Raw genomic sequence first — 21,279 nt, 5'->3', positions numbered from 1 at the left:
TGTGTGTGTGTGTGTGTGTGTGTGTGTGTGTGTGTGTGTGTGTGTGTGTGTGCGTGTGTGTGTGTGTGTGTGAGCTGATGGAGGTGGTGGGGGTGGTGGGGGTCTACCTGTTCCCCTGAGAGTGGGTGGGAGGCTTCCACTATGTCACAGAAACTCTCGTAAACATTTCCTCGAGGCTGCGTCCAAGAAAACAACAAGGTTACACAAGCGTTATAGAATTAAGATTACAGAAGTAGCGCTGTGAGGATGCTGGTAGAGTCTTTTGACTGAATTTTGAATCATACAGATTCTAAAAAAGGAGCTGAGACTGAAGTGGATGTGCCCATGAGAAGCCAAATCCAAAACTCAAAACTATGCTGGAACCCAAAGGAACATATCCTTAAACTCAAACTGGCACAAAATACCACAAATTCTGCAACAATCAAAAATACTATAACAATTTGAAGCTGAATGGACTGTTCGATCCAGAGAGGAGTTGAAACCAGTTGTTTTTATTTGTTTAGCCTCCTCCATTTGCATGCTAGCATGCTCATCTGTTAGCGTCCCACCTTTCGATACATGTTAGCTCGTCTGTTGATACTCTAATGCTTTATTATGAATGAATTAAATCGCCATCAAGCTGGTGGAAATGTTAGCCTGCTCTATGAGTTAAAATCTCCAACAGTCTCCTCTTCTTTTTTTCCACATTTTCGTATCCTCACTTGTGATGTGCTTTTAACCCTAGAATACTAACATTGGCTGATTTTCACCCACATGACTGTGGTCTTTCCTGGTTTTAGGTTAGCTCTATGGTCCCAAGCAGAGCTTACAGATTTTATTTTCTCAAGTCAGACGAACAAAACCAGGTTTTGGAAAGAAGAAAAAAGGGACAAATGCGGGAACTGTGGGATATGGAAGAGGATTAGGGCCACTGACAAAAATGAAAAAGCATCCACATCTTTTTTATTATATTTTTTACTGGGAAAAGAGTCAGAATTCTCAGAACAAAGTCAAAATTGTAATTTTATTTCTTGTAATATTCTTTTTTTTTTTTTTTTTTAGAATTTTGACTTTTAATCTCAGAATTCTGACTTTTTCATAGAAAAATTCAATGGCCCTAATTCTGTCCCATAGTGGGAACAATCTAATTTCAAAACAGAAAAAAAAATCTTGGAAATGTGGAAACATAGACACACTCCCTGTAGTTTCGATAGTGATGTGCTGTCTGAGTTGTGTGGGTCTTTGGGTAGCTTCAGGCTGCTCACTGACTCTATCAAAGGTAGACGTGATTCTCAGCTCCAGCTTTTTATTTTTCAACTGGCACATGTTATCAATTACAGGGTAAAATATTTTAATCAGTATTCATGATTATTAATATCATAATTTTGTTATACCAGTCAATGGACAAGGCTCACATCTCTGAGGAATGGGCGAACCTGAGAAAAAGTTTCCAGCTTGATTTATTTTTTTCTAGGGATTTTTCATGAATGATTCCCTGGTTTTTAACTGATTTCACTAATTTAGAGCTTGGGGTTTGCCCATGATAACTTTTTTTTCCTCTTATGACACATATATAAATAAATTTTTTAAAAAAGGACACGAAGAATACTTTACTTTGCTGTGTTTTGCTGTACTTCAATATATTTTAATGAGAGGTGTTTTCTATGGAGTATTTTATATTGGGTAAAATATACCCACCTGTAGCGATGGTGTTACTGTTTGTTTTATTCAATGTTGGCCACTGTGGCTTCTCTTCGAAGGCTGTATCTCTAAATTGTTGTTTATGTAGCATCCACTTAGCAGCTGTTTTCTTTCAATTTAAGTTATTTATTGTTAGTAGGAGATATGAATGGTTCACCATGCCAGAACTGTCAGCTGTTTGCAGCATGATTTGTTCAGACCAAGCACCAACTTCTGGTCATGAGAAATAGAGTGATGCAGAAGTGTTAAAAAATGCACTTTAGCAAGGGTCCACTTGAGCTTGGTTCTGGAGGTCCCAGAAACTACTTTACAAAAAATATGACTTCAACCTGATTAGCTTGTTTCTCTAATGGCACAAACTGTACAGAGATGGATCGTCTTTTTTTATAACTTTGCAGTTAAGAAGATATTAAGTTTGCCCAGCCAGAGCCAGAGCTCACCTGGCTAGTAGACAAACTTCCTGTAGCTGTTAGTCTCAAAGCTGATCTCTGTCAGAAGCTAGCTTGAGTTTAGCATTTTCAGTAAGGCTTTGGACGATGATAGACTTAACTTTGTATCAGAAACAAATGGGTGACCGCATGGAGACTATATCCACATCTTATACACACTGTGGTTTAGACACCAGAACAAAACAACAACATCTTAAGATGTAGGTCACAAAACTCAGATTTTCCTGATAACTTAAAAATAAATCCATTCAAGTGAAATGTAGAATGAGTAAGCAGGAAACAGCTTGGCAGCCATAGCTAGTCTCAGGTTTGGGCTGGGTAAAATTCCAAAACAGTGTTGAATACATGACAACAGGAACAATGAGGTATCGTGTATCAAATACTTCAGAAACTTTCAGTTTTATTCATGAGTTCTTAAGAGAAGACTTTCATGAGATTGCCTGAGACATCAAACGCAACTCGTGTCAAAGTATTAATCACTTGTGTTTTTGTTTCTGATTGTGACCTTTTCTGTCAGAGGCGGATCAACTTAGTCACCCACTCAGGTACACTGGAAATTTAATTACACATATGTAAGAGATGATTGTTCCTTTTGACAGCCAGTCAAAAGCAAATAATGGTCTGTTTCTTTTTCCTTTGTTTCATCACATTTCAATGTTTTTTGCGGTGCATGTGACCACGTTCCTTCCTCATTTGTATTTGTTATGGTTTCAGTATCGAACCCGATTGTTCCATGAACTCTGCACTGACTTGTCTTAGATATCAGGTCCTCATAGGTGTGCTCAAAGTGTGTCACTGAAACTACGGTTATTGTTGTGCTGCCAAACATTTGAAGGATGGCGTTTTCTCTTTCCCCATCCTCCTACAGTTCCCAAACCACAGCCTGAATCCAGACCAGAGGAACATTATCTGGAACAGCAAGCAAGGCTTCATCATCCGAACACCCACCTTCTATTACATCGGCCTTTTCTACTGCGAGACCATCAGTGATGGCGTCGCACACAAGTCACGGATATACTTTGTGCACAGACCAGGTCAGTAGTGCATGACCTCAAGTACATGTATGTTAACGGTGTTTTTAAGTATCCTAGCAGTCCACTCTTCCTCCTGTGATACATGATTTCTGTCCTCTCACAGTGAGCAACATCATGGAGGTGTATTTAAACAGCACTGGACCTGTGCAGGCCTTAAAGGGAGAGAGACTGGTGTTGAACTGCACTGCCACCGGGGAATTGAACACCAGAGTCAATATCACCTGGGACTACCCTGGAAAGGTCAGACCTACATTAGAGTGTGGAGACTTTGAATGAAGTAAGGGAGCAGGTTTAGAAGTCAAATGACCTTTAGATCAGCAGCTCCCAGTTGATCTGATCTTGAACTGACCTTTAAGTTAGTAATTATTAAAAGTCTGTAGCTTTACAACTAACATAAGAAATACACCAAGAGTAAAGCTGTGAGCAAAAGGTTCAGGTCTGCATGGTTTTCATTTTGCTTACTCTTCATCAGGTCAACAACACCGGTTCCACATTCAAGAGACTCCTGAAACACAGAACTCACATGTTGTTCTACAATATTCTGACCATCCCCAAACTCCAGCGCTCAGACCGAGGCCTCTACACGTGCCGTGTCACTAGCGGGGAGAACACAAAACAACAGAAAGTCACTGTCACTGTCTATGGTGAGTGTTGACAAATTACTCTTTTATATTCTGGTGAGATATGCTTTCATTCACTGTCTTAATTTCAAAAACTATCTTTATGTGTGTTGTCCATGTCAGACCATCCATTTATTCGCCTGAAGCCTCGGCATGGGTCTGTGATGGAGGTACAAGCAGGGCAGAAATCTTACAGAATCACCCCCAAACTACGAGCATTCCCTACCCCTGAAGTCATCTGGTAAGAGCTCACTTTGATCCTTCAATCACACCTAACAGCCCTTTGTCTTCAGTTTCCCACCCTGTTTTTGCCTCCAAGTCTTTTATCTATATTAATCTCTGGCAAACTTCCTCAGCACTATTTCCTTGAAGAGGCCAGGCGCAGTTTGTTTTAGCAACCAAACTTTGCTTATTGAGTTTCATTATCCCGTTGGTCTGAGTAATTCTGTAACTCTACCATCCCCTCTCAAAACTTTGGCTTAAACAGGAAATGGGTTCTTAATTAGTTGGACTTTCTTTTGAACACTTTCTGAGAAGCTTTTTTTTTTTTCTCTGACAGGTTGAAGGATGGCATGGTGGCAGCAGAGCAGTGCTCCAGATACCACATTGATGGGAATTCCCTGGTGATCCGAGATGTAGCAGAGGAAGATGCTGGGAAGTATACTGTCCTGGTACGAATCCAGGAACACGGACTCTACCAGAATCTCACACTCACGCTAGTGGTCAACGGTGAGAAGCCTCGGTTGAATACTGTACTTATTAACTACCTTTAGCTCTCTCTGTGCCAGGTTTTAAACTTCGTTTCTCGTCTGTCTGGTTTTTGTGTTTTGGCAGTGCGTCCTCAGATAGGTGAGAAAGCGGTATCACCACAGGATCCAGGCTCAGTGCCACAAGGAAGTAGACAAGCGCTTCACTGCACGTCCCATGGGGTTCCACCTCCTCACATCCAGTGGCTTTGGCATCCTTGTCCTCCCAAAGGCCTGTAAGTAACTACAAGACTGAGTGTTTTTTGAATGCCAATAACAGAAAGTGGGAAAAAAAGAGCTGAAAAGTATGGTGTCCTAGAAGGGCAAATGGGTCTCAGCAACCCTAAAGCATTTTCTATGTGATGTAATTTCAAAATGATGAAAATTCAAAAAACATGCAACAATCCAAAACTAATACAGCTGTGGAAACATATTATTGAAAGTACTGCAAATTAACAGAAAAAATGACAAAAACACATAATAGAAACGGAGACAACAACACACAAAACTCAAATCAACAAGCGCCAAGACAAACCTGCACATCCAGCTCTCCTGACAAACAGGCGTAAAGCCAGAGAGGGAAAAAAAAGCCTCTTTAATTTCCGCATGTTTCCATTGTTGTATTTGTATTTTGACTTCTGTGTGTGTTTGGATGTCATCATTCAGGGGTTTGCCCTTTTTAGCCACTGCACATTAGCAGCTAATGACAGAACGTAGTTTCCCACAATGTGAATGATGTGTTTGGGAACTCAAACCTGGGTGAATGTCACAAATGCTAACGAAAATTAAACTTTTCGTTTGTTTTTCACATTTTGGCTTCTTTGGCTAAAAGTTAAATGTGTGCAAAAATTCATTAATATTGAGTAAAACAGAATTGTGGATGTGTGTGTGTGTGTGTGTGTGTGTGTGTGTGTGTGTGTGTGTGTGTGTGTGTGTGTGTGTGTGTGTGTGTGTGTGTGTGTGTGTGTGTGTGTGTGTGTGTGTGTAGGTTGTGTGACTGTGGCAGTGTGGGTGTGTGATTTTGAAAAACGAGACATGTTTTGTCTTATGCAGCATGTGTTCAGACAACGTTTCCTCCCTGTAACCAGAACAGATGCCTTCGGGGCCTTTCATGTGCGGGAATGTGTGAAAATGTGTGTGTGTATTCGTCTACCTGTGCGTGTTTGTGTGTGTGTGGGTGCTCCATCATATCAGTGTTTATGTGTTTGCTTGTGCAACTCTTTCCCCATATGTCTGCTCTGTTTGTCTCTTTTTCCATATGTTTGTTTAACTGTGTAAATGTGTAGCCTCTGTGTCATTGTGTGTACATGTGTGTGTGTGTGTGTGTGTGTGTGTGTGTGTGTGTGTGTGTGTGTGTGTGTGTGTGTGTGTGTGTGTGTGTGTGTGTGTGTGCGTGTGTGTGTGTGTGTGCGTGGTGCATTCACAGACACAGTACACAGCGTATCTCAGACTTGAAAGGACAGAGAAAAAAAACACACTTCAATAGAAGCCAGTTCCGTGCTCTCAGTCACGATTTGTTGGTTTCCAAATCAAACGCTATGATTTAATGAATTTCCTGTGCAGGACGCGGGGTGAGAGGCCTGTTTATTATTGTGATTGCACACCGCATCCTGTGATGCTTTTCTTATATCTGACACAAACACTATATATAAAGTTCTCATGAGAAATGGCCCAACCCAGGGATGAAGACAGACAGTTCATTTAGCCAGCCCACACACACACACACACGGACACTTGGCAGAAACACTGATTGAGTTGTTCTGGAGGGTCAGTCTTGTATTGTGTTACTCATGACCAAGTCAGAAAGGTTAAGTATTACCTGAGAGCACCACAGCAGCCGCCCATGCTCAGTTCCCCTTCACTGACATCATGCATGTACTTGACCCTTGACCCCTGCACTGTTACATGGCTCCATGCCGAGTTTATTACACAGTGTTTCCATCCGTCTGTCCGACCATTTAAAAAAATGTACACAAACATGTCTGTGATTGGCAGGTGATAAAGTTACTGCTGTATCTTGTTCGAACTGGACCTGTGGAACAAAATCTGTTGCATTTTCCAAAACTTAATTCAGGTTTTCAGATTTTTCTTTTGGAAATTGTTTCACGTTGTAAAACATGTGTGAGTGCAATTTTCTCGTTTCATCATAAGAGTCACATGCAATCTGCTAACAGAAGTAATTTGCCCAAATCCAAATAGTCTAATTATCCTTAAATTTTGAATTTCTGTCGATGTCAGACGTAAAATTTAAGTTTGGATCTCACTGAGAAAGTGACTTTTTTTTTCTCTGTGCAGTTGTTAATAACACAACTAATCATAAGACTTCAGGTGAAAAGTGTCGCTACATCATGCGAAAAAAGGTCATCAGTTTGTCAGCAGATTACATTTGGCCCCTTCACTGTCTTTCTTATGGTCCTTTGTAAAGCTCTGTTCTGGTTCTGGTTCTGCTTCAGTGTCTGTACTCAGTGTGTTACTGTAGCCCAGTGTATGACTGGATCCTCACTAGGCCCCTTGTTCTTTGCAGCCCGGCTGCACCACAAGCCTGACGCCGCGCTGGAGGAGGCCCAGGGACAGTGGACCGGGCTGGGCCAGGCTGATGGGGGGACCTCGCGCCTGGGGCCTGGGCCCACTCCTGGGTCTGGCCCTGGGAACCGTAGCACTCTTATCTAGCCTGGGCAGGAGGCGCACTGGGCTTCCTGTGCGAAAATCAGAGCGCTTTTCCTCTCGTTGTTTGGCTTCCTCTCCGACGCGAGACGCTTCCCAGCAGCGTGATTGTCCCTTCGTCTTCAAACGTGGCACAGTCCGCTTCCTCAAGAGCTTGATCTATTCTTGAGAGGCCCCCCAACACACACCCACCACCTCTACACACCCCTTCCCCCAACTCTGCTGCCCCCCACACATACCTCTACGGCCCCTTCCCTCACCAACGCTGCCCTCCACCCCAACTCTGCATCCTCCTCCTCTACAGAAGAACAACTCCATCGCCTCTCCCACCAGCCCCCCTACTCTCATCAGTGCTTGTCCAAAGCAGCCAGAACCCTCAGTGACATTACCAGAGATCCAACGTGATGATCCTGTTCTTGCTAAGCTGATGTGGAAAGTGGGGAAAGTAACTCTGAGCACTGCTGAGCAGTGACGCCAATGAAACACAAGAACACAGAGGAAATAAGCCACATCACTAAGGATATAAAGGCACCTGCTTTACTGATTATTTATTTATTTTCTTCATTTTTTTCCCAATTCGAGTGCTTCCCTCACCCAGCCGACATGTAGTTTCATGCTAGTTTTATATTACACAGACATTTTGAGCCAGAAGAAGTGCAATTCCATCCATCCACCTGCAACGTTTCTGGAGCTGCTTTGCTTGTTTATTTGTGTCCTAGAGTGGTACTATAATGGGTGCATGAACCGTGCCTGTCCCCAGCCCTGATCTGATTCTGACATCCACTAAAGCTGTGAGTTTCTGCTGCGATTTCTAGCCGCTGGTAGAGGGTCAAATGTGCTCAGTTTGGATGGGCGAAACAGGAAGGAGGACAAGCTTTGTGTTGTCCACTATGGGTTGCCTACAGTTCTCTATTAAAAAAGACTGATGGTCAACAGACACCTACCATGTAGGAAGTCTCCACTGACCAGAGACTATGACTTCCTCCATCATGTTATGTCACCCTGTGTTGTAGCGTCTCCCCTAGTCAAATAATGTCAGTATAACAGCCCGTAGATTAAACTCTCCAAGCGTGTGTGCTACTACAGGTCATCTAAAAAGAATGAGTGCCTAAAGTGTATAAAGCAAAGTCCATTTATGCATGTGTTTGTGTGTGTAAAGTAAGCGTGAAAGTGTGTGTGCAGAAAGGTTATGTGTGTGTCCTATTTTACGGGTGTTTCCCAATGTGATTCATTCCTTGTATACAGATGTTCTATGAGTAATATATGAATCTAATATTTAATAATTTTATACAACTAACTTGCATATGATGAATGACAGTATTTGACAACTTTGTATGGATCTGTTAAGATGTACTGAAGTGTTATATCCGTTGTTTGTGTTTTGCATTAAACTTTGCTTATATTTGTTTATGCTTGTGTTTGGTTTATACGGCTCTGTGGTTATTTCGGGGTTGCAACGGGAACAGACAGGAACAGACAGGGACAACGGTAAAAGTGTATTTTAGGCTGTAGAAACCGGACAGGAAGAAAAAGCAGGAGGTGGCCCCCACTGATACACAACTGAACAGTTCATTCATATGTCCTGGCGGCTGCTGCTCACCCTGTTGGCAGGCACACACAGTTTGAATGTGTCTATCTGAATGTGTGTATGCATGCAAGTTCATTTCTAACTCTGTTTATGTCCACACATCCATCTAACTAATCCTATTTTTGTGTGCACATGTCGCTTTGAGTGAGGGAGTCCTTCCTGAGAGGCGTGGGAGTGTTCCCTGGAATCTTCACTGCTTGTGACATGAGTGTGTGTTTGTGAATGTCTGAGTATGGGTTTGTGTGAGGCCTACAGTGTCATGCACAGGGTGGGTCATTCGTGCAGCCGCGTACTAGATGCCAAGAGGAAGAGCAATCAGGGAGCAAAGAGGAACCAACCTCAGGGCGGAGCTCAGGACAGACAGAAAAGGCTGACGACAAGGATACAGACAGAGACAGGGAGCGGAGAGGCGCAGTGACACATCCATAAACACACACAGGATCAATGGACAGAGGGGAAATGACAGTTTACAAAAAATGAGGGTGTAAATAATACATTTTTTTCAGATGGATAGATGGATGCACACAGTGCTTGATATATTAATCAGACCACCTGCCATAAAAAATAAGAAAACCAACCAGCATATTGAAATATTCTAATTGTGACTCTTTGATCTCCAGAGATTTTCCTTTGCTTCACCTTTTTATTCAAACTGATTTCAGGATTTTAATTCCTAAATTTAAGCCAGTAAATTTGAACTCTCTGAATGAAAGTTGAAAACTGTAATTTGGCGATCAAAAATTACAATGTGCTTTTCTGTTTTTTTTTTTTTTTTCTTTTCTTTCTTTTTTTTCTGCTGTTTTTGTGAATAACAATATTCACAATGGATAACAATAATCATATTGGAACTTTGAAGATATTTTGATTGAAGAGCTTGCACATACTGGGGGATTAACTGTCACAGAAACTTAAAACATTTTTGATAACCAATTTACTGCTAATTTATTAGCATTATAGCACTATATGGTGGTCTGAAAATGTTAAAGCTCAGTATATACATAGAAATATTATTTTTTATAAGGCTCTTATATTTACTTGTCATCATCATGGGAGCATGTCTTTGTTAGCAGCCCTTTGTTCCCACATTTCTAAGATTGTTTTCGAATTAAGCCTTATGTTCCCACAGTTCCCACATTTTTTTTTTCCAAAATCTGGTTTTGTTTGTCTGACTTAAGGAAATGAAATCAAGTGTTGGGCATCTATGAGCTCTTTAGCTAAAACCCTTATTGATCAGCTATTTTTTTTTCTTGTAAAGATTTTAATTGTTACAGTTTGTGCTGTTGCTGATTGAAATGAAATCATTCATTCATTAATTTATTTATTCATTCATTTACAATAAAGTGCTTACATTAAATTGTGGGAGGATAGGGGTTAAATAGAAGGAACATGTGGGAACATAGGACCTTATTTTGATTGTGTAACAGAATTATAGGGCCATTGGGCTGACCTCATCAATATCACCAAACTAAGTAGCACAGTGACATGAGTCATACAGCTCCATTATGAGTAAAGGAATAGAGAGATGGATTATCAGTCTACATAACCATAAAGTGCACGCATCTTGACTGCAGAAGCAGCATTTAACTCCATTCATTTAGACAGGTTAGCGTTTTATAAACACTAAATTCAACCTGTTATCAGCATAAAAATGTACGATTGTTCTGTGATCAGCTTTTAAAAACGATACTACACAACAGAGGCAGTAGTTTGCAGTTTGCTCTGCGACGGTAAAACTTGGTAGATATCTACAAAGTTTTAACCGTCGCAGAGCAAAACACTGTCAAATAAAACCTCCAAGAAATGCAAGCCAAATCTCACTTGTTATTCTATTCAAAAGGTACTGAAAGAAGTTGCTTTTATAAATTAGACTTATGGAAGAGAAGACAGCTGACTGCCTTCAAAGTAAGTAACTGCCGTAACTACGCAACAGGCTCTAGCTCTAGCAGCTAGCTTACCGGCTGCTAGCTGCATAGATAGCCTGCTGTAGAGAGTACTCGACAAAAACTGTGGAACTGTATTTTTCACACGTGTTTTGCAGTTTCCAGGGCTTATTACCAAAAGGGAGGACGTATAGTGTAAACTTCTTCAACTAAAGGCAGGAATAGCATGTTAAAACATTAGCTTAAACATGCTGGGAGCCTTAATTAGTTAGCCATCAGTGGTAAACTTGCTAGCTTGGTTATTGAGAGTTAATGCAAGAAATTTTAAAAGCCTAATACACTCAGTATGAAGTAATGTTTTTTAAGTATTAATAACATAAGAATTAAATACTAACATTAACTTTGTCCAGTCAAATAATGAACTATTATCTAGAAGAAAAAAAAATGTACAAATGTAGTTCACAGGTGTTTATTGGTCCCACGTGTTAACATTAGAAATGTTTTATTTAGAGGATTTAAATTGAATTTGCTCTTAAGACAAATTTCAGAAGGCTCTTTTTTAAGGTGCTGCTTCTCTGTGCTTCTTGCTCATATGATGTTTGATCATCAAAAAACGTCAGTAGTTTACAAAAACTGTTCAGTTTGTTAAAGTACTCTACCTAGCTCTTTTATATTGTTTTTATAGAGCTGAAGTGGGTGTTTTAGGCCCCTTCCAAGCTCCTATATGACCCCAGAGTTTTGCATCCTGAGAGTATGTGCATACCACAAAGCATTTTGCACAACGTCAAGTTCCCACAGCTCCACTCATGTAATCTATGGATTTGGAGACAGGAACTCTAGTCCTGGAAATGTGGGATGGTTTGTCAAGAATGGAAGGAAGTTGATTCACAGGATGACAATAACACTTCTGCATCCTCCATGGATGAACAATCCAGTTTAACAAGGCAGTCAAAGATTCTCCTTTGTCAGCCGACAGGACAGGGTAAGAGGATGTGATGTTGTTGATAAAAATATGACGCTGATGAATATGTTGGTGAGGATGATATCAAACGGTGATGATCAAGGCACTTCTCTGATGTTGTGATCTCCCTCCTGCAGCGCACAGCTGAAAAAAAACACATTCATGCACACACCTGGTGTCAGTACAAAATTACTTGTGTTAACACAGCTGAGCTTTCTGCATCCTCATCCTCCTCCTCATCTTTTAAGGTGTGTGTGTCCAAAGTCTTCCCCACTGTGGGGTGCTGTGACTGAGAGAGACTATGCCACGTCCACAAGCAACCGCATCCTGAGTGTTACACACAGGCAGGAAGTGCTTCAGGGAAAGAAAAAGGTAGGTGAAGCTCTGGAGTTAAAACCTGAGAAATCTATCATGCACGGTTGAAAAAGTAGGGTTACAATATAAAAAGCCTTCTTATGGCTCAAACGTATGTTTTTAATCAGAAGCAGAAGTTCTTCATTGATTATATGGCAAATTGAAGGAAGTAGTCACTCAAAAAAGCAGCTAGTTTTTGTCTCCAAGGGAGGATTTGATACTGAAAGTGTGTGTAATGTCATCAAAATTAACCCAAAAATTCACCACTCTGTCCAAATGTTATTAATGCTGAAATGTAACAAACTTTACTTCTTTCTTTGTTACACAAACACACTTTCACATGCTTATATAAATACTTATCGACAGCTTGCATGTTGTGCTGCCCACTGGGCTGGAAGTGGGCAGGAGGTCCGGCTCAGAGACCTCTATTGTCTGCTCAGTGGGCCAATGGAAATTACGATTCCTGCCATCAATGGCAGAGGTAACGGACCTGAACCTGGCATGTGTGCATGGATATGTGTGTGTGTGTGTGTGTGTGTGTGTGTGTGTGTGTGTGTGTGTGTGTGTGTGTGTGTGTGTGTGTGTGTGTGTGTGTGTGTGCATGTGTGTGTGTATTTCATGCTGTGAAAAGTGCCGGTCTCTTAATGAGGATGTTTTTGGTTTTCATAGACGGTGGGGGTCCTGACTGTGGCAGAGGCCTTTGTGTCTGGTGTGTATCGCTGCATTGCTTCCAACTCTGCAGGCTCAGACCAGCTAGACATCCACTTCTACGTCACAGGTGAACAGGATGAATCATGTTTTTAGATATACAATCCAATGGGAGTTGTCTGTTTTCACATCTGGGACTGATTAAGAAACTACCGTAACAAATCTATTTAAAGTCACTCCTTCCTCACCTCCCTCCCACCTTTGGTTCTGAGAATCTTCTTTAGTTGATTAACTGTTTTTTGTCTCATGCCTGTCATCTGTTTCACTTTACTTTCACTTCCTCAATTAACCCACGTACATATCAGCTGATTCATTCAGAGCTTTGTCATTGTTAGCTTAGTTGTTGACATTTTTTTTTAGCAAAATGTATCTAGAGAGTGTCTGGAGATGAAAAAAAATCTGAGTTTTCTTATTTTGGTTTGTTAGGACAATCTGTTGTGCCTGTTACTTTTATTCATCCGGAATTTCTGAACTTTTTTACTCTCCAAAAACTCACTGGAAGGATGCATTCTGGAAATATATCAGAGCACACTTTCTTTAATATCAATGCAAAAATGCACCCCAAAAATGTATAGGTTAGACTTAAGTAATAAGATATGGAGATTATGAAGTATCACCTGCATTGAACAGGTGTGGGAAAAGAAGTGAGCTCAGTAATAACAGATCTTAGAGTTTCCTCTGAGGTCTTAACAGTAAGGAACTCTGAATTGATTAGAAGTGGGTGGAAAGGCTTGATAAAAACTGTGCATTAACTGTATTTTGGTGTGAGTCCACACATACTACTGAGAGTACAGGTAAGACTTTTGTGTCAATTTGTTTTTTAAGTGTGTACATGTGTATTTGTACGTAGGTTGTTAGTCTATGAGGGAGAAAGAAACAGGAACCTGGGGCTCTTATCGTACCACTTCCCTGCACAGCGCACTTCCTTGGACTGGCAGGTCCGCTTTATTTCGGGAGGCCTTGGGGTGTTCGGGAAAGATAAACACTATCTGCCATCAGGAAACTCTTGAGCCGTTTCCACAGGAAGTTTCAAATGGCTAAAGTAAATAAAAAGCCTTTTCACTGTATTCCACTGACTGCTTTTACCCACAATAGCCATTCAACATTGTCATCCAATGGTTCAATAAATGGAGGATTAGTCTGATCAACTTGTCCTGGTTTCAGGCCCCAGACAGGATCTATACGTCGAGAAACGGAGATGACTAGTTTGTCCAACAGGAGATTAGCAAGTTTATGCTTTGTTCATGTTTCCTCTTTCTTCATTCAGACATCCCAGGAGGCTTTAGCGTCAGGCAGTGGGAGGAGCCTCAAGAGGGTGGAGACCTACATCTCACCTGTGCAGCCAATAAATACCTGTTCTCAGTGTTGTCATGGCAGCTAGTGAATGACACCGAAGCAGCTCAATCCTGGAGCTCCAGTCTGAGCACTCTGCAGTTCACATCAGGGCAGTTCTCCAACACTCTGGACTTGTTGCTAAGCAACCTGACAGCAAGAAACTCTGGAGCCTACAGATGCTCAGTGCGTCACATCATCACTGGACAGGAGATACACCTGGATGTACAGGTGGTGGTCACAAGTAAGTCCAGTTCTCATTACATCCTGATTTATAAAACTCATCTGAGTTCTGTGCCTGAACATTTCATAATGGCTTTTAATGCAATTTAGAAGCAACGCTTTCCCTCCAAGAAAGCTAGGGTAAGAGAAGTGTAAAAATCAAAATATATCCATTGATCATTGCAAAATAAAAAAAATGACAGAGTAATCAGCCAAACATGCTGTCTCATGGTAACTGTTGCTGTCAACACAAACAGCGTCTCCTGTCCAATGACAAGTTCACCTATACTTAGGAAACTGCACAACAAGTTGTCATTATGAACAAGATTATAACAGAACAGCAACACTGGCAGAGGATAAAGACCCTACTATAGCTCACAACAAAGCAACGTGACCAAACGTAATGTGACTTCAGGTAATGCAAGAAGTGCAGTGCAACGTAACATTAAAAAAGCAGTGTGACACAATGCTACACAACACATTTTAACACAATATACAAAACAATGCAATGCACAAGTTACAAAATAACACAATGTAACACAGCACAAAATGTAACTAATCTAAAGTTAAAATACGTAACTGTACTGTAACGTAACATAGCACAGAGCACCACAACGTAACATAAGACAACGTAATATAAGACAGATGTTGGTGAATGCTCTTGTTTTGGTGCTTCTGGACCTCAGCTCAGCCTTTGATACAGTCGATCACTGTATCCTTATTGAGAGGCTGAGGCAGTGGGTGAGTGTCTCTGGGTTCAGAAATCTTGGTGTAATTTTTGATCCTTTTGATCACCTCATAAAACAGTTGTCCGTGTCATGTTTTTTTTTCATTTACAAAACATTTCTAAACTTAAGTCTGTTGTATCACATTCTGAACTGGAAATGATCATTCATGCCTTGTTTTGTCCCGTCTGACTAATTGTAATTCACTTTTCACTGGCTTCAGTAAATCCACTCTCCACCATCTTCAATTAGTACAGAATGCTGCCCCAAGGCTCCTCAACAAGTCCAGCCAGACCACTCACATCGCGCCAATTTTAGCCTCTTTTCATTGGCTTCCAGTCAAACTCAGGATTCATTTCAAGGTTCTTGTCTTTGTGTACAGAGCTCTCCATGGTTAGGCTCCTGGGTATATTACTAACCTGCTCTACCCCTACCTCACCAGTAGATTGCTCAGGTCTTCTGACCAGGGCTTGCTGATTGTCCCTTGAGCCCATCTGAAGACTAAAGACTTCCTCTAAGTATTCATTCAGCTGTCTCTGTGGTCATTTTAAAAAAGCTTTTAACGCATTTATTTAAGCAGGCCTTTGACTCTCCCTGTGTAAATTAGTGTTTGATTATTGCTTTGAGTGTTTCTTTTATTGTTTGACAACATTCTTAATGTATTTTTTTCTTCTTTTCTCTATGATCTTATTTTTATATTTTTCCTGTAAAGCACTTTATGATTTTGTTCTAAAAAATGTGCTATATTGAATAAATTATACTTAACTTAATTTACTCACAACGTAATGTAACGCAACCTAACGTAATATAATGTAACATAACGTAACTCAAAAAAACACAAACTAACACAACGTAACGCAATGCAAAGTAACGTAAAGTTTCATAACATATATAGCTGTGTATTTTCAAGTAAAAAATCAAAATGCTTATTACAACACAGTATGGTATTATACCATACTTTATCGTATCATATTATGAGGTGTCATAATGTTTTGTTCCTTTTCTAATAGCATCTTAATTTAATGTATCACATCTAACCTTAATGTAATGTATTGTATTGTAACTCAACAAAATGTAAGTCATTGCATCTTATTAACACATCACAATGTGTTTTATGACCGCAAAGAAGTTGAACTTGTGTTCTCCCTTGCTGACTATCTGATATTTAAGTATCCATGTATCCTGAGAGTGTGACCCTGACTTATTTTTAAATAATTCATACCTTTTTTATTTCTACGTTAGGCAATAATCAAACCCTGCTATATGAGTTTAATCATCCAGGTCAACAGGGGCCCCTTAAACCGACCTGGAATTAGGGTATTTATTGTTACAGGGCCCCAAGTGACCTCCTCCAGGGCCTTGAACCTGTTTTGTGAAACTAACTTTCAAATGCATTGATCATTTGATTTTCTCACCCCTGGAACTCACAGCTTCCCCATGTTTTCTGTTTACACGTTAAACATCCATACAAATAAACAAGCATCCACGCTCTCTCACAAAGTTTGGCTGCTTGGGAATTGGGTCCCCATGACTTCCTGGGGCCCCACCCTGCCTTTGCACTAGCACTTCAGCTCAGCACCTCTTTCACGTGGGAATGAGCCCTTGTCTGGAGGAAGAGCATACAATGGCACTTCCCACAATGCCACATTTACAGGCCCCCACACAGGGCCTGAGGAACAATCAGCCAATCAGACACTGTCAGGCCCCAGCCCCCGTGGACAATCATCAATTGTTGTCCAGGAGGAAGATAGGGGAAACAACAATCAGTGGCCTTAGTTAAGTGACTTTTCTTCATGTCTTTTACTGCTGTTCACTATACAATCAGGGCTCAACACGTCAGCTGCTCCCCCTGGGACCCTCACAAAGGGATTACTAGAGAGACATGGATGAGAAAGACGAAACTGAGGAGCCAAAGGGAAAAGGGGGAAAATTAAGGAAAAATTGAAGCATGGGGTAAAAAATGGATTTTGTATTGTGTGTGTGACAAGGAAACTAAAAACAGCATTCAGCCTATTGTCTGCACCTGTCCACATGATGAAACGTTGTATTGTGTTTGTTTTTTGGAAGAGTTTTTATTAAAGAGTGAGTGGAGACCCAAGAGGACCCAAACGTCAGCTGACTCACAAGTTGAAGCCAAGGCCACTCTCACGGAAAAATGTGTCACTACTGGAGCACAATTATTGTTTAAAAGTGGCACTGGTCCAGAAAACAGTGGGAAAAAATAGCCCAGTTTCACTTCATGACCAAACTGCAACAGTCTATAAATAACTGCAGCTGTCCAAAGGCAAAGTCATTTATACTCAACAGTTTGGAGACTTTGAGCCTTGTTTTGGATTTCTTAAACAACTAGCAACGACTGCAGACAGACCCCTTATAAGTGTCTGGAGGAAGTAGCAGAGTTTAGCAACAAGAAACATACAAAGTTTGCAATGATTTGGAAGTTAAAATTTGTAGAAAATACAGTTCTCAAGCAAGTGACCAAGGCCCCTTTCCTACACGTCACACACCAACATTTAAGTATTTATCTTGCAATATAAAGTGAAATAATTCAGAAAATAATGAAATATGAACTTTACATTGTTTTTATTATTATTATTATTATTATTATTATTATTATTATTATTATTATTATTATTATTATTATTATTATTATTATTATTATTATAGTAACAGTTAACAAAAAACATTGGATTTTATTGTCATGCTGTTTTTTCTTTTTCCAGTTTTAGAGCCTCCTGTGCTGCTTGGTAACTTGACAGATTGTATCATCAACGTCAGTAGCTCTGTGGTACTCAAATGCCCGTCTGTAGGCGTCCCACCTCCAACCATCACATGGTACAAGGATGAACACGCTCTGTCTCAGGGATCAGGTAAAAAAAGGCAAACACCCCAACTTCAGACATCCCTGTTTTCTGGTTTGTTAAGGTCGTCCATTCGTTTTGTAGGCATCATCATATCAGCAGAAGATGGAAGTCTCCACATTGATCGAATCACGCTGGAGGACCAGGGCCTGTACACATGCCAGGCCACCAATGAGAGAGGCTCTGCAGAGAGCTCTGCCTATATATGGGTCAATGGTAAGTATTTGTCATAAGTCATGTCTTTGTAGCTCGTCTGCCTTTGATTGGCTTTGTTTACCTCATCTAAAAGATAAATCTCTTCCAAGTATGGACATGTTTGAATATCCATTGTTCTCAGTTCTCTGAATAGACGTATGGTCTGCACATATAGTGTGCTTTATCACATTGTTGTTATACATTCAGTGTTTACCACAGAGGCATGGTGCGATGTTTCTATTAATGGAAGGTGATGGGTTTGTTTATAAATGTCCGAGTAAACACTGATCAAAGACAAGTCTTACATAATCCCAATCTCAGACACTCCTGACCTTTTGTTCAGCTTCCTCATTCACACATATGTGCACACATATCCCGGCCTGTACGTTTGATGGTGGCAGGACCACCTGCGTCGCTCTGCCATTCAGTTTGAGTGACTCCATGGAACAAGTGGACGTCAAGCTCCCAAGTTTGGGTCCAGAGAGGAGTGGCTGTGTTGTTGTGTTCAGATCAGTCAGGAAGGAAGCTGTCTCCCGTTTTTATTTCCTCTGGAAGGGGCCAGCCTGCGAGATCTTTCTAGAGAGGATTTGTGCTGAATTTAGCTCTGCAATTCTATTTCATCAATTTAAAAATGAATCAGACATACACTGCAGAAAGGGGAGGTTAAATACAAGATAAAAACGCTGAATTGGATACAAAAAAATTCCTATAACCAGAAGAATTATCTGCCCATGCATCAAGACCATTTTACTTGACTAGAAATCTTAAAATAGGAATTTCAAATCTAAACATAAGCAGGCTTTTATAAGTATTCCCAAGTGCTGAAACAAGAAGAAAATACTTATTTTTAGATTAAAATACTTGAAAATGAAGTTCCTTAAACACAATTAAAGTTAATATTCTGAATTTCAGCAAAAATGTCTGATTTCTCTTTTTTAATATTTTAGCAAACTGAGCCTAGGTATGAGAATAATGTTACTGTTTTAAGTAGAAAAATTACTCAGTGAGATAGTTTTGTATAAATACAACACTATTTAAAACTAAAAAATGTGAATTTCAGTCGAAGATTTTAAGCTCAGCCTCACGAAGAACATTTGGTTGGAAAAGTATTGTAGATTGCAGATATTAGAGCAATAAAACATTAGTGTCAGAAACCTCTATCTCTTCAACATGACAACTACTTTCCATTAAAAAAAAAAAAAAACACTTTTACGATTTAAAAAAAGTGTTGGCTGCTCTCATAAAATCATCCACTCCCTTTTCTGAGGAAAGTTGTGGTAACAATAACATCTGGAGTGTTACTCATTTTTCCAAAGAAGTATTTTCTACATTGGAAGAATGTATTTTTACTAGAAACTTCACTAAAAAGTTTCCAGTACTGCCAAGTTTATCAAATGTGATACAAAAAACAAATAAACAAAACGATAACGCAACTTTATTGTGGATTTTTGTTACATTAATAAATGTCTCAGTTCCAAAAAATTGGAACTTTCTGGTTATTTTTATAATAGGTCAGGCTTTACAGAGTTAAGGAGTTATATAAGATAATACATGAAATCTACATTTTGGAAAAAATAATTTTCTCTTAAAAAAAGGTTATTAAAATTTTTGCTTGTTTTCTGTCTTTGTAATTGTATATGGAAACACCCCATGTTCTTTTCTAATTAATGTTGTGATATGATGTGTATGAATATTATATAAAAAAGGGGGGAAAGAAAAATGGATCAGACTGTAAAAGAATGTAACCTATGATGACAGTTGTCGTGGTAGGATTCTTAATAGAGAACAAAATAAAAAAAACAACGAACCAAACTTTTGTACCACACATTATTTATTAAGAAAGTGTTCTGTTTTCCCAAATGTACCAATGATCAGAGTCCCTTGCAGCTCATACAGGGCCCCTTTTTTGTCCTAAGAAACATAATTAAATGTCAAGTTAAAGCATATGAATCAATGAAGTGGGTGTTTCTTTTTAGGCCCCTCAGAAACCTCATCTCTACAAATCCCCACTCTCACCTGCACCTGCATCGTGGCCACTCTCTTCTGGCTGCTGCTCACACTCTTCATACGCAGACTCAAACAGGTAAGAACTGAAATGACTGAGTTATGTTTTGTACTGTGTTGTTGATGTTGTTGATAAACAGATTCATGTTACATGTTGTAGAATTTAGTTCTGCTGAGTAATGCACAGATAATGATACGTTAAAGAAGATATACATGCTTAATAAAGTTTTACTCTGCACTACACTTCTCATGGAACATACATGAAGAATGGTTAACTCAATTAGTATCTAAATTAAATAAGACAATAACTTCATAGAAAAATATTTTTCCCAGTAGTTAAGGGATTAAAATATAATCTTTTATAGAAGAAACAAGGTGGAATAACCTTGATTTTTTTACCAACACACTGTACACTTTTCACTTTTACAAACCTGTTGTTATGCTCCTTCCAAAGGCAGGAAAGTTGTTTTAAAGTGTTTTGTATATTTGTATGTCTTTACAGCCCAGCAGCTCACACACAAAGCCCGAGTACCTGTCAATCATTCTGGACACCGGAGCGGGACCAATAGAAGAGCAGTGTGAGAGACTGCAGTACGACCCCAGCCAATGGGAGTTCCCTCGGGAGCGGCTCAAATTAGGTTCGCTTCCTTATTTAAAGATACTGAACTGATATTTTACTATAACTGACCTCAACTGTGACACGAAGAACTGGGAGGGTTTTTGTCGCTGGGAGAGAGGGAAGATGTTTAAGATCACATGACCGATACGAAGACTTTCTCACAGGTCTTATCAGATTATTATTGGGAGTGACTCTCATTCCATTAATCAGACTTTGTGTCTATGTTGTCTGTGCTGAGCTAATCAGCTGCAGCAGGGAGTGTGTGGACTGTGTTGATTGGACATAATCAGCTCTCACTATCATCAGGGTGGGATTCAGATAAATGGACTGCTGATGGGCTCTTCTCTTATCAGCATCTCACGCTCCAGGATGGGTCGTAATGTTAATTAATAAAGGAGCTCAATTAGACACAGAAAAAACAGCCTCACTCACATTCTTTTTCTGTCTCTCCTCAGGGAAACCTCTGGGCCGGGGGGCCTTTGGAAAAGTGATGCAGGCGTCCGCTTTTGGTATCGACAACACCACCAGCTGCAGCACTGTGGCTGTTAAGATGCTCAAAGGTACGAGATTATTTCCCTGAAGTTCAGAGAAAAGTAGATGTAGTCTGTTAAAAAAAAAAGAGTCTGACTCTCATCTT

At 40.0% G+C, this 21,279-nt stretch overlaps 1 protein-coding gene across 2 annotated transcripts in view; it reads left to right on the top strand.

Annotated features, from left to right (window-relative positions):
* Window positions 1-21,279, top strand: part of flt1 (fms related receptor tyrosine kinase 1) — a 36,152-nt gene that overhangs the window by 9,995 nt on the left and 4,878 nt on the right. Inside the window, exons 5-18 of one of the 2 annotated variants that reach the window (XM_074693383.1) lie at window positions 2,998-3,163; window positions 3,267-3,403; window positions 3,636-3,807; window positions 3,907-4,024; window positions 4,343-4,512; window positions 4,618-4,765; window positions 11,871-11,994; window positions 12,646-12,754; window positions 13,952-14,260; window positions 17,687-17,833; window positions 17,909-18,040; window positions 19,996-20,102; window positions 20,526-20,661; window positions 21,098-21,202. In XM_074693383.1, coding sequence (XP_074549484.1) covers window positions 2,998-3,163; window positions 3,267-3,403; window positions 3,636-3,807; window positions 3,907-4,024; window positions 4,343-4,512; window positions 4,618-4,765; window positions 11,871-11,994; window positions 12,646-12,754; window positions 13,952-14,260; window positions 17,687-17,833; window positions 17,909-18,040; window positions 19,996-20,102; window positions 20,526-20,661; window positions 21,098-21,202 — 2,080 coding nt within the window. Of the gene's footprint in view, window positions 1-2,997; window positions 3,164-3,266; window positions 3,404-3,635; window positions 3,808-3,906; window positions 4,025-4,342; window positions 4,513-4,617; window positions 4,766-7,053; window positions 8,604-11,870; window positions 11,995-12,645; window positions 12,755-13,951; window positions 14,261-17,686; window positions 17,834-17,908; window positions 18,041-19,995; window positions 20,103-20,525; window positions 20,662-21,097; window positions 21,203-21,279 lie in introns of those variants that run through there. The other variant, XM_074693384.1, reaches the window with a different exon arrangement.

This window comes from Halichoeres trimaculatus, unplaced genomic scaffold (genome assembly GCF_033239565.1).
Source record: "Halichoeres trimaculatus isolate MK-OKI-2021-1 unplaced genomic scaffold, fHalTri1.1 fHalTri1_scaffold_18, whole genome shotgun sequence".
Taxonomy (NCBI): Eukaryota; Metazoa; Chordata; class Actinopteri; order Labriformes; family Labridae; genus Halichoeres; species Halichoeres trimaculatus.
Note: the sequence above shows the minus strand (reverse complement) of the source record. Positions and strands in the feature narration are given on the sequence as shown.